This window comes from Lactuca sativa, chromosome 9, assembly GCF_002870075.4.
Source record: "Lactuca sativa cultivar Salinas chromosome 9, Lsat_Salinas_v11, whole genome shotgun sequence".
In the NCBI taxonomy this organism is placed as follows: domain Eukaryota; kingdom Viridiplantae; phylum Streptophyta; class Magnoliopsida; order Asterales; family Asteraceae; genus Lactuca; species Lactuca sativa.
In genome coordinates, this window is record NC_056631.2 from 91,856,824 (window position 1) to 91,870,939 (window position 14,116).

Sequence of the window (14,116 nt, forward strand, 5' to 3'; positions counted from 1 at the left end):
TCGCACCCCACTCTTATAGCATGTATCGACTGGTCCATTTGTGTTATCCGACGATCCATGTTATTTAGCATGGTCATGACAGCTGCAATGTCTTCAGTTTGGGCCCCTCCACCGCCTTTACTTCCGTCTTGCCTTGGGTTATGGTATTCGCGGGAGTGTTTCGCGAATTCTTCGATGAGCTCCTTGACTTCCCTTGGATTTTTCTTTGTCAACGGTCCTTGAGAATCAAGGAGTTGTCTTGTCATTACATTGACCCCATCATAAAAGATTGACATCTCTTGCTGCACATTTAGGTCATGTTGAGGGCAATTTCTGAGTAAGCCCTTGTACCGCTCCCATGCTTCGTATAGTGACTCCCCCGGTTGTTGCTCAAAGTTGGCTATCGCCTTCTTGAGTTTGGCTATCTTGGATGGCGGGCAGAACTGGTCCAGGAATTGCTCATGCATTTGAGCCCAAGTGGTGATTGTACCTGGTGGGAGTGCTTTTAACCACTCCTTAGCAGCTCCTTTGAAAGTGATGGGAAGCATCCTAAGCAAGACTGTATTTCTAGTGACATTTGGGACATTGAAGTAATCTGCAATGTCGTTGACTTCGTCTAGATGCTTAAAAGCATCCTCATGATCCTTCCCGAAAAATGGGATGTCCTTTAGTGCTGTCAATATGTGTCCCTTCAGCTCGAATGTGGCAGTGGCAGGAATTGCGGGTTGGACTAACCCAGGACCCATATCATCTCGGATCCGCTTTTTGTATGCTCCCATGGACATTTCTTCAATCGCTGCCATCTCGTTCCTTGGCTCGTTCTCGGGTTCACTTGTGTGTTCTTCAAATTCTGGCTCGGTATCGCTTTCGGACTCGGTTTGCACGGGTGTGTGATCCAAATGTTCAAGATTGCTCTTGTGCTTCGCTGATGAACTGGACTCTCCTGTCTTCTTTCCCGACTTCCTAGAAAAGGCTGACTTCAATTCTTGCAAGGGCGTCTTTTTCTTGTGAAGTGCAGACTCGGGGTCTTCCAGTGGTGGCACCAAGTGTGTGTTTGAGCTTCTGGTCATGAACTCCTGCAACTTGCTAAACTAAAACGTAAAACTGAACTAAAATAAGAAAAACTAACTACCAACTAAAAAAAAATTTAAAAATTTTGCCTGTCCACGTCGTGGCAAGTATGTAGCCACGTCGTGGACTCTGTAAAAAAATTTTATTTTGCTGAAAAATTAACTTTTGTGGCTGTGACTCCACAAGAAGGATCGATTAATTTAATGCAAATAAATAAACTAAAAACTAAGCCACTCCCCGGCAACGGCGCCAAAAACTTGATGTGCACAAAAGTACTCACTAATTTTAATATTTATAACCTAACAAACTTAACTATCTATGCACTTATAGGCAGTGTACCTAGTCAGATTACAGTATAGCTTGGGTAAGTCGGGTGTCGATCACAGGGAACGGTGTTCTAATTAATTTACTTACTATTAAATTAACCTAATTTATTAACAAATTTAATAAAGGGTTTTATCTGATTTTACAAGATCAGATGAACTTAAATCCAATTAAATAAGTAAAAACACACACTCTTGTTTAGATTGAATCCACTTTTCCCTTATGGCTAGCTAACAATTACGGATTACTAAGTTGGTTTTTAATTATATTAGTAATTTAGTTCTATCTTACCAATATTTAACTAATTCATGTCAAACCATGTATGTTCACACATAATTAAACACAGAACTAATTATAGTTGTAAATATGCTATATAAGATTTGTTGTGTAAACGCAATTATGATCACAATTCTCGTTCTCTAGCACAGCTAAACTTTTATTTATTCTAATTATTAACTAAGATTGGTCAATCCTAGCTCTAACAATTCAATGTTCACTAAATTATTAGGTAAACAGGTTCATGCAGTTTAATGGTCACTAAGCTACACAGAACATGTAATTAAGCAATTAGATAAACAAATATTAACATGCTAGGTCATACAAATCAAACACAAGCAAATTTTCACCAACTAAGCTTAATCCATAATCATATAACTATTCATAAGTTCAAAGCTTCATCTAGCTAAACAAGAGTAGCTAGATTCAGCTGCTCATCATAGTAATTAAACTAACACAGCTAAAACTAATGAAAGACATGTTCTAAAAATAAACCTTTACTTCTTTTGGTGTTGAAAACCCTCTTCCAGAACCTTTCTTTCGTTCTTATTCGTCTCCTGGAACTCTTTTTCTTCTGCCAAAAGTCTCCTTTTCGTAATAATCAGGAGAACTTATATAATCCTTAAAAACTCGCGCCACGTCGTGGGCTTCAAGCAATCCGTATCCTTCAAGGAAATCCTCCGCGTCGCGATGCTTATCTTCTGGAACACCCATGCCACGTCGTGGGCGTCATCGCCACGTCGTGAATTTAGTTCTTATCGTGAATTTATTATTTTCTTGTCTTCCAAGCCTCCCATGTTCCCCATTTTGTCACCTTTGGTCCCTTTCTTCGAAAATCCTTTGTATTGACTGAAAATAACAATTTAAACTCATAAGTATCATTATTCTAAACATATTATCAATTTATTAATAAAAATGTACTTAAATACTGCCTAAAAATAAGTGTAAATATGGCAATATCAGCGGGCCCTCGAGGCGAACCAGTCATGTCGAAGGCTCGGGATAGATTTAGACAGATTGCAGGCCTAGTAGGGCGGTCCAGTCAGGCTGATGGCCCAGTATGCATGATTGTTTGATTAGTTGTTACTTATATGGTATTGTCAGTGTAGTATTGGTATTTTGGTATTGGATCCATTATGGCCCAAAATATTAAGTTTCATGAAAGTGGGTTCAAGTAGAGCCCAATTAAAGGTTCTAAGCCTAAAATAGTCAAATTGGAAAGTTATTGGTCCATTAGGCCCAATAAGGAAATCCTAGTCCAAAACGGGCTTATGTTGGGATTCTTAGTGTTTCCAATCTTTCGTTGACCATTTGAAGTGTTTATATAGAGTTTTTGATGAAAGTTTGTTGTCATTGAATAAACATCAAGCATGTTTTCAAAATTTTGGTTACAATGGCTATCATTGCTATAGTTAAAAGGATATAGAATTTCCTAGTTGTGACAGATATTTGATGGGTCCAATTTTAATGATTAGATCCACAACATTCGCATGGTCACCCGTTACAAAGACAAATAGTATGTTCTCGATAAGGAGCTGAAGGAGATTGACCACACCACTGCTACTTCCGAGAAAATTGTTGCTTTCGAAACTCATGAGCGAGATGCTACAAAGGTTCATTGCATCATGCTCGCAACAATGACTGTTAGACTCCAAAAGTCCTACGAGGACTACTATCCATACGGGATGCACCAATATTTGATGGATATAAGCAAGTTACAATGAAGAACAATGATTATCACAAAGATGGTTTTCACTAAGAAAAGTACTCACTAAGAGAACGGGTGCACAAAGCAAATGTCACAAAGCCGTCATAAAGACCTCATTAGGGTTTTACCCTAATACAATATTATATATTAAACTATTAAATGTATATCCCAACATAAAAAGGATTGTATCTAAATTTATATATAAACTGATTCTAATCACAAAGATATCGGATCAACTGGTTAACAATTATACTTTATGTAATTACAACCTACCATACAAAATGTACAAATAGTTACACGTTGATGATGGAACTTGGAGAACTTGCATTGATGCTGGTAATCAACGTGTGAGTATTTTGACTCATCAGATCATAAGGCTTGACATTACAATTACCACCATCGCCACCACCCACCACCTTCATTACCTCCAACACCATTGCTACCGTTGCCACCACTACTGTCACCACCACCCATAAGATCCTCTGCCACTACCACCACTACTATCGTCATACACCCTACCACCACCACCAATACCATCATCACCACCCACCGCCGTTGCCGTTGCCACCACCACCCACAACCATCATCTCCATCACCACCCGCCAGTGCCGCCACAACCACCACCTACAACCTTCGCCACGACCAACCAAGACCACTAGATCCATTCGTCACTACCCACAACGACCATTTACTAGTTTTATAATTTATATAATATATTTTATACATTTAAGATACAAAACAAAAGTAAAATTAAGCCAATTATATCATTTTATATTATTGAAATCAAAATTATATGACACGTTTGTCTGTGAACCAAATATAATATAAAATTGGACTCAAATTTATGATTTATTATAGTTTTTGGACAAATTTTAGTTTATTCAAAAAATTTATGTGAACCAAATGTCACATATTTATTTTCAAAATGAAATAGTAATATAAAAAATAATCATTATATTCAAATAATATCAACATTAAAAATATTTAATTTTGTAATAATTTTATATGATGAAGATTATGGTCAAATGGAATCCTACTTAAAAAAATAACTATATTCAAATAGAAATTTAAAATTTATAATGTGAAATTATATTTTTTATTAATTGCATAACATCAATCAATTTACATAAAATGAATCCTTATACATTACCAATAAATTCAAATAATAGAGCCATCCGATTCCATTTGAAAGCTGAGTGGTTAAAAGGAGTTGAAATTCCAGCCCGCCTAATTTTCAAGCAAAATTTATTGAAAAACTAGCGCCCTTTAAATACCGCCTTTTCACACCTCAAATTCTCTGGTATGGACCAAAAACAATTGCAAAGTGCAAAACCCTAGTTATCACTCATTATCGCCTCTCCTCCTTACCACCACCGCCTGTGCAAAACAAAACAACCGTCGTTTGTCCTCTGTAGCCCTTTTTCTGTCGTAAGTCTTACCATTTAACTTTTTATCTAAATTGATTAACTTCTGTGTATTATGTGGTGTAGGTCTGTATAAAAGGACATATTTGCAACTTATTGCTCATCTTAGTGGTTCATCTTTGTTGTATGGTTATTAGTATTTTTTTAATTTGCATTATATGGTTGTTAGTAGTTTCAAATTTGCAATTGCGTTTTTATGTAGTCCTGATTTAATCTTCTCTGATGGACATCTTGGCCTCATTTTCAAATATTCCACACATAATCTGAAGAAAATATTGAAGCAATAGGATTAACCAAAACCTTTTTCAAATAGATATCATTACTCATTCAACCACTTTATACATACATCACTAATGCACTTTACCGATTCATGACTAATGCACTTTACCTATACATGACTTAGTGAAATTACAAGTGTAAGTTTATGAACTTCTTTTTCACACTGTGACTATTTGCTGTACATTAGTGTAATCAATAGGATAAGAAGGTAAACAATATGGCTGATTTTGGAGAGTACACATATATGGTTTGTGTGTGGAGGCAGCTGCAATTGATGCATAACAAGGTACACTATATAAACATAACTTTTTTTCCTAGTAATGGTGGTTCATGTTGACTTGTTAAGTTCATTGTGATAATTCAGGAAAGAACATGTGAAGGGCACAAGAACTTGGTAGATGGAATATTGAAAAGGTACTAGAAAATTATAAGATTTTGATTATTCATTGTAATTTTGTGATTATTGGTACACAATATGTTTGAATTTATGAGTTTCCAAATCTGAAAAACAGGTGGGAGTGATGTAGCCGCACCCAAGAAGACCAGGTTTGAAGACTAAGGGTGGCAATGTATGTATTTATGATATTCTTGTTCATCTGTAAAAACCCGATTTTGTTTATTGGTATGCATTATGTTTGAATTTATAGTTTGCTTAATTGTAATCTGATTTCTTTCAGCTAGGTGTCAAGAATCTTGATGGACATTTACCAACAAGAATCAAACGATTCTTTTGGTGTACATGTGGTTTGCTTGGCTCTATACATACCGGTGTGTTCAAGTGAGCAACATTAATAATTGCATGCACACTGATGCTTATGGGAAGTGGCAGAGAAGTTAGTGCTAAATCCTTCAATATGGGTGCATATGGGAATCTCTCGTTAAAGTTGGATTGGAATTTATTTGGATTTAAAATGAGGATTTGTTCAATTAGTTCAATAAAATACAAAATTAGCAGCATAGCAATTATAACAATAAATTACTGACTACTCAGATTAAAATTTTGATAGAAAGTACCAAAAAAAAGTTAAAAGTAGTGAAAGGATCCGGTTGTATTCATAAGAACTAGGTTGTTTAGTTAATCAAAATATGGTTTTACTTGCATAAAAGAACCCGGTTGTATGCTAAAGAACCGGGCTATATGATCACAAAAAGTGCTCCTATTTAACATGAAAGGGCCCAGTTTTGTTAATAGGAACCGGGATATATTACATTAATGTGTCCCGGTTGATAAACCAGGTTTTATTATATTTTTCACATAGGACTCGCCCCACAAAAGACCCGGTTGAAAACCGGGTTCTTTTAAGCTTTTAACCGGGTTCTTTTACTCATTTTGTAGTAGTGATGGAGTGAGCGACTGGGTGTTTAGGAAGATAGATTAAGATAGACCTAAATAACTATTTACATTAAAGGCTGTAAGTATTACAAGAACTATTTTGTTTAAGGTGTAAAAGAGTGTATACGGACAACAATGGTAAAAGGGTCATGGTTAATTCTATAGGTTTTAAAGCGTCATCTTTCAAAAAATTAGACTATTAAAAATCTATTTTTATTTATTTATTATAACTAGTTACAACCTAACGGCTAACTGCTTACAAATGAATGGCTAAAACTAAATATTATTATAACAACTGATAATTTTTTTTAACGTAATGTATTGTTTTGGATTTTTTAAATATGCAACTCTTTAAACTATATAATTACAATTATTGTTTATTAGATATGATCTTACGGTCTCGATTTGATCTTATGATTACGATTTTACAAAGCGAAAAATGATCAAGGTAAAATCTCGATCTTAACAGCGTTGAATGCAACAATTAAAAAAATATGTGCAACTAATAGTATATGTTGAGTGCAATTGGGATACACTTTACTTTGACTATGACTCCGCCATTATTGACAAGGGTGAGACAACCCCGAAAAGAGAGAGCATTAGCTTTCCGAAGAGAAAGTTCGGCATGAAATCTGTCAACAACCAGTTTCCATTTCTTAAAAAGTTCATGCCGGCTCCAACATGAACAATAAGATATTGAAAACAATACACATCTAAAAAATCTAGCCTACTCCAATGCCAATAACCTTAGATTTGGAGAAACTTTCACCGAAAGACGCTTTGAAACAGCAGAGAATAGGTGCAAGGTTTTTTATCTTGGGTTTACGGATTTGAAATCACTTGAATTAGCCGTTAAAATTTCTAATCATGCATCCATCTTCCATGTTGAAAAGTTGATACAGTGGGTTATATTGGAGCTTTTGGCCCCTAATGCGAGACTTATATTCTGAAATCTTAACAAAAAAACATATATATCAGTATATCACATACATTTTTTGTGCGCCCTTATCAGCTTAATGAAAAATCTTTGAAAAAATGTGAAAAATCGTGCTCCAAAAGCATTAACTATACAGTGAAAAGAGCCTGGTAACTTAATATAGTCATTTCAATAATTCATGAATAACTCCAATTTTATTTGCATTTGGTTTTTATATTTAAGCGACAGTGTCTGTGAGTTCAAAAAAGTGATTAAGTACGAAACCTACCCCAAATCATTCACACAAAGACACGTGTCCACCGTCACAATCTACTTCCCACTTTTTGTTGATCTTATTTTTAAGGTTTCCTGTTCTTCCACACGATTTCTAGACCTGCTTCCTACACTCATAAATCCTCCATAACGCCAAACTGATAACAACGAAATCCGAAAATCTTAAGAAATCTTAAACCACATCGTTGTTTGTTTCGATTGTACGAGGAACATCGGAGTTTTTCCAACGAGATTATGACCCATTTTCGAGAAATCACAAATGTATTCCATTACAAAAACAGTGAAGCCATAACCAAATCGTTAAAACTAACCCTCTTTGTTTTCGTGGTTACTTCGATCACCTTCGTCTCCCTCTCCGCCTTCCGCTTCCAACCATCACGGTGGTCCGCCGCTCCCGGCTGCCTACTCCGTCCTAAATACCATAACACCCCCGAAACAACCGCCGAATCACCAGATTCTTCTCCCCAAGATTCCGAACACCCTACAAAAATCTCACACATACTTTTCGGTATCGGTGGATCAGTTCGAACATGGAGCGACCGCCGGCACTACTCGGAGCTCTGGTGGCAACCGAACGTAACCCGAGGGTACGTCTGGTTAGACGAACAACCCGACCCGAAACTCTTCTCCAACCCCAGCTCTCCTCCTTACAAAGTCTCAGAACCCCTGACCCATTTGAACAATGCCGGGTCAAGCCCAGCCGTTCGGATAGCCCGGATCGTGTTGGAGTCGTTCAAGCTCCGGTTACCGGAGGTGAGGTGGTTCGTAATGGGCGACGATGATACGGTGTTTTTCGGCGAGAATTTAGTATCGGTGTTATCGAAGTACGATCACCGGCAGATGTATTATGTTGGCGGGAGTTCAGAGAGTGTAGAGCAGGACGTGATGCATTCGTACGATATGGCGTTTGGCGGTGGTGGGTTCGCCGTGAGTTATCCGTTGGCGGTGGAGCTGGCTCGGATTTTCGACGGGTGTCTTGATCGTTACCGATACTTCTATGGTTCTGATCAAAGGGTGTGGGCCTGTGTTAGCGAAATTGGTGTTTCACTCACCAAAGAACGAGGGTTTCACCAGGTAATTTTACTACTCATGGAGGTTATTTTGGTAATTGTCATTACTTGTTTGTTGTTACTTTTACTGTATGTTTGTACGAAAATTAAAATGACTCCCATTTTAAAATTTAGGCAATGTTAAAAAAAAAACCAAACGAATTACATAACTTACTTAAAAATTGCAATAAAATTTGAATTTTTTTTATATATTGAAATTGTTATATTTTTTTGAGTTTAGTTAATGAATATTAGGTAGCTGGTTAAACGAAAAAAGTCTAGTAGCTGGATAACTTAAGATGTGACAAATGACATAACTTTATTGGATGTAACATATATAATTTAAATTAATAATGATATGTATATTTTTTTTTAATTCCATGTAGGCTATACAAGTAGTTTGTTAGGTTATCGAAACTTTAATTTAACCAAATCATTAAATATAACAAAGTTTAATATATATAAAAAAGATAATGGTTCTTTTTTGAACACTAGCCGGACTTTTTTTTAGCATTACACTAAATTTACATAAAAATCTTAAAAGAACATCCAAATATGAAAAATATTAATTTTTTATTATGTGCTGGCGAAGACAAAGTAGACATGAGAACATAAATGATATTAAAAAAAAGGTTAAAGTGATTTGGTGTCCATTGAAGAGGTATACGTGTCATGAATGTTGCTAAGATCATTGTTTTTGTCAAAGGAACCTTTACCTTACCCTCGAAGGAAATTTTAATTTTTGTAACACTGATTTTAAAATAAGACAAAATTACATAAACGGTCCCTGTGGTCGGCAGGATATACCACTTCAAATTCTTTTGAGACGTTTTTATCATTGTTGGTTTTTTTTTTTTTTTTTTTTTTTCAAGTTTAAAACATACCCGATGTGTCATTTTAATGAACATGGTTGGTTATTTTTAGGTTTAAAAGACACGCCATAAGTCATTGTGGTTGGCAGAATCGTACACATTGTTTGCATTTCAAACTAAAAATGACTAGTCATGTTAAAAATTTCTTAAAATGACTTGTAGTGATATTTTCTATCAATCATGATGACTATTTATGTAATTTTGTGTTAAAATAATCGTTTGTTCTTATGTTTTCTGAAAATAGAAATTTAAAAGCATCTTGACAAGGTAATATTACCTCGTCAAAAATACATTTTAAAGTATTTAGTACATCATGTGATTCTATAGATCTTTAGTTTATAATAATCAAGTAAAGTCTTAATACTATTATAATAGTTTGTTATTTAAACTAATGAAATAATTATTAAAAAACTTTCTCTAATTTCAAAGTATTATTGTATGAAAAAGTAGCCATAAAGTTCATGGAAATGGACCCTTAAGAATGAAAATTGTACGAAAACAAGTCGTATGTGTTTTTTAGAGGAATAACAATGTAGCTTTATTTGTATATTTTATTGTTACTCGTACTAGGGCTATGATAGTAGCTTTACATGTGTTGGGTTTCTAATATTAATTTAAAAATACGTTTTCCTATCGTTTAGGTATCAATAATTTAAGTATGCGATTTAACAATATCAACATTTTAATTATGAAACTTAACAATCAAAAATATGATTAATAAAAATTTATTAATGTAAAATTTATGATTTTAAATTAATATTAAAATAAGTACTTCTGATATAAAAACATATTTTTATAATAATAACTTTTGTAATGAATCAATTTTATAAAAGGAAAATGACTTTGTACGGCAGTGAAATATCTTTTTTTGTATACTTTTGATTACAATTTCCATTAAATTTACATTTGGTGTTTAAGAAATACTCTCTTGGTCTCAAAATTATTGAAAGAGACAAAAAACACAGATTAAAAAATTATTAATTATCATTAATTTTATTAACTTAAATAACAGTTTTACTTTTTTGTTGCATTTAATTTCATGGTAGATTATCTAATAAAGATGAATATTTTAGTCAAATTGATATTTATTTTTAGAAATAGGTTATTATTTTAGGACAAAACAAAAAGAAAATATTAACAATTAATATGAGATCGGGGAGGAGGGGGTTATCATTATGAATAACAGGTCTAGCCTGGTTTTCATGTTCATGTAACACTATTAAACTCACATTTGTGTTGAAAACACCATCAAACATGCATTTTTATACATGATTTAACCATTAAACTAAGTTTTGTATAGATTTAGTCACTTTAATCTTTTCGGATCATCATCAATTTTTCGATAGTTTCTCCATCTAACAATTTCAAAAGAAGAAAGAAAACACTATTTGCTCCCATCAACATCCATCTTGTTGTTGATTATATGTTTCTATGCTAGAATCTAAGTTTGAGTTTGAATTGATTGGAGGTTTGAATCGATTTCTTTGGTTTGAATGTGAGTTAGAATCGATCAGAGGTTTGATTAGACTTTATTACTCGTTGAAATTTATATTAGATTTGTTAATTGGTGATGGTGGTGGCGAATGGTGGAGATGGGTGGTTGTGGCGGCGAATGGTGGTAAGAGAAGGTAGTGTTGTTGCAGGGTGTGGATGGTGGCATGGCAGTGAGACGTGAGAGGTGGACGGTGATAGTGGGAGTGGATGATGTTTGCAGAAAAGATAAATTGTAGAGAAAAAAAAGATTAAAGGTAAATTGTGTACATAACAAACATTATCTTGAAATACCAGGTCAAAACAGTAGGTTTTGAATAGCTCGCTTGAGTTTAATAGTTAATCGTGTAAAAAATGTAATTAAATATACACAAGAATGATACTTCATATCCGACAAATTCAGTTTCCATTTTATAAATAACATAATTACATAAAATAATATTTTTATTTTATGATGGGATATATATTTGTTCTTTTCATTCTTTTTAATATAATGATTTGTTTTAAAAAGAAAGACATTAAATATGTGAGGTTGAAATAGAACGTGGTTCTCAACTGCTTTGCAGGCACATTCATTTCATGCTTACACGTGTCTTCTAGTTTCTATGCTCACAACATTCCACCGACTCCTCTTTTCCAATGCATTTGCCAAATATAACAAGTTCCTTAAAAAAATGAAAGAACTATACCAATAGAGCGTAAATTCATGAAAGAATAGTATTTAACAGAAAATATCTTTTTCCTTGACTTTTTTTCTTTATTATATCTTTATTTTTGAATTAAATAAATAGGATACATATATACGTCATCTTCAGTTAAAAAATAAAAGAACAACACTTTAGGATGATGATACCATATATACCATAATATATATAGGGTCATGAAAAAAGATGTTATGTTACCAATTCTAATGTCTATTTTTGTTCACTAGTTCTGAAATGATGATATGCTCTTGTTGATGAAAATGGTCTATTTTTTTCTTCACTAGTTGTCAAAATGATGACTGGTTTTTAGAACGACAGGTCATCCCAAAGTTGAAACTCTTGGATTCCAATTCGAAATCGGGGAACTCCTTTTGAAGTGCTTAATTCCCAAGTGATCACCACTCACCACTAATCCACATTGGTGGTGGTATCAAAATGTGATTACACCCTTATATATCGTCAAAGATGGACGATAAAGATGTCCCTAATTTGTGAAATGACAGTTGTAGCCTCATTAGATATTAGACGTTACACGTATTGCGACATGACGATTATACCCTTATTGATTGTTGCAGATGGATATTAGAGGAGACGCATACGGTCTACTCGCAGCACATCCCATGACACCATTGTTATCTCTCCACCACCTTGACTACATCAAACCACTCTTACCCAACCGAACAAAATTCGACTCCTTAAAGACCCTCATTCAGACATATCAGTTCGACCCACCGCGACTCATGCAACAATCTTATTGCTACTACAACAATTGGTGGCACCGATGGTCTATATCCATCTCATGGGGCTACACAGTACAAATATACCCCTCCATACTGACTTCCCACGAGCTCCAAATGCCATTACAAACATTCCTCACATGGCGGAGCTTTAAAGATGGGCCTTTCACATTCAATACCCGACCCGTTTCATCCAACCCATGTGAACTTCCTGCTATTTACTATATTGCCAATGTGCAAGATTATGGAAATGACACGGTGACTACGTATGAGAGAGATGGATCATTAAAAAAATGTAAAAAGGGAAATTATCCTCACGCGATTGAGACGGTTGTAGTTTTGGCATCGAAGATGGATCCTAGTTATTGGATCAAGGTAAACGGTTATATATTTAAAAAATTATTGCGAGAAATAGCACTGTACTTTTATTTATTTGTTTATTATAACATCATGCTTTCATTTCTTTCTATTCTTACGTCGTACTTTGAAATTTATATCCAATTATAGCAATATCATCCGGATATAAATACATTTCCACTGCTATAATGGTAGGTTTTAAGTATAGTGCTCCACCTATGTCATCCATTCAAAGTAGAATGTTTAAACCAAGTCATTTTTCAAAGTACAACACTTTAATAAAAAAATGCAATTATATAATAAAAAGGAAAGTAGGATGTTATAAAACATGAATAAATGAAAGTGTCTTGTTATTTCGCGCATTTAGACTTCAAATTTTGATGGGAAAAAGTCACTAAATTGTAATAAAGTTTCACACTTCTTTCACCTATTAACTCGCATGTTTTTAAGAGGTTTTAACTATTCAAGTTTACATATGATGTGGCAGGGTTTTGAATTAATTTTGTCAAAATGTTAACCAAGTTTTAGGTTTTTTCTCATCAAAAGGACAATGTCGCTAAAAAGTAATCAAGTTTTGCAATTGTTCCATTAGTGTTTTTAATATTTCCGCAACGTTTAAACAAAGTTGAAATTTTGTTACTGCTTAATATGAAATACATTTTTTTATAAGAATTTAACAAAAGAATACAAAATTTCTCCATAATAAAACAAAATTGAAAGTTTAGCGATATCAGTGTGAAATGTTGTTGGTTTTTTCGTGATATAGCCTCAGTAGATTTTTCTTACAACAAAAACCGAATAGGATATTTTGGATGTTTGGTTTAATGACATTCGTTTTAGAGGGACTAATAATGGTAATTGGTATGATGTGCAGGGACCAAGGAGACAATGCTGTGAAATCATGGGTTGGAAGTATAATAGCATGAAAGTACAAATTAGAAATTGTAAAGATGGAGAGACTATCACTAACTAAAAGGTCAACACTTTATATACGTGTCTCTTTTTCCATTTATTGGAATGGTTAAATATGTGATTCATGCAGTGATGTACAAGTTGTTATAGCACGATTATAGAAGCTTTTAACCATTTTAGTAGTTGTTGAGTAACATTATGATGGTGTCCACTATGCATATCGCGTTAGTTTCTACTTAAAATTTTGAAGTGTTGTTTATGATATGTGTTGCATATATCTATTTATAACGTGTGTGAATAAATATAAGTGAGGATGTTCTTCATGATGTTTTGAAAGAATGATCTGTAGATTGTTGATATTGACTGATTTTGAACTGAAATTGGTCATTG

General features: G+C 34.1%; 1 protein-coding gene and 1 non-coding gene across 2 annotated transcripts; both read left to right on the top strand.

The window, feature by feature from the left end:
* Nucleotides 1-291: 291 nt before the first annotated feature.
* On the top strand, nucleotides 292-398 carry LOC111885234 (small nucleolar RNA R71). The gene has a single exon (XR_002848054.2). It is a non-coding gene; the product is annotated as a small nucleolar RNA R71 (small nucleolar RNA).
* A 7,110-nt stretch (nucleotides 399-7,508) lies between these two features.
* Nucleotides 7,509-13,922, top strand: LOC111885225 (uncharacterized). Its single transcript, XM_023881500.3, has 3 exons — nucleotides 7,509-8,678; nucleotides 12,296-12,832; nucleotides 13,689-13,922. The coding sequence occupies exons 1-3, from the start codon at nucleotides 7,839-7,841 to the stop codon at nucleotides 13,785-13,787; spliced, it is 1,476 nt and encodes a 491-aa protein (XP_023737268.2). The 5' UTR covers nucleotides 7,509-7,838; the 3' UTR covers nucleotides 13,788-13,922.
* The last annotated feature ends 194 nt before the right edge of the window (nucleotides 13,923-14,116 follow it).

What these genes read in the sequence shown, in the direction of transcription:
- LOC111885225 (XM_023881500.3), top strand. Translation starts at nt 7,839, where the DNA reads ATGACCCATTTTCGAGAAATCACAAATGTATTCCATTACAAAAACAGT. An exon ending in AAGAACGAGGGTTTCACCAG is followed by an intron (nt 8,679 to 12,295) that starts GTAATTTTACTA and finishes TGATTGTTGCAG; the next exon opens with ATGGATATTAGAGGAGACGC. An exon ending in ATCCTAGTTATTGGATCAAG is followed by an intron (nt 12,833 to 13,688) that starts GTAAACGGTTAT and finishes TATGATGTGCAG; the next exon opens with GGACCAAGGAGACAATGCTG.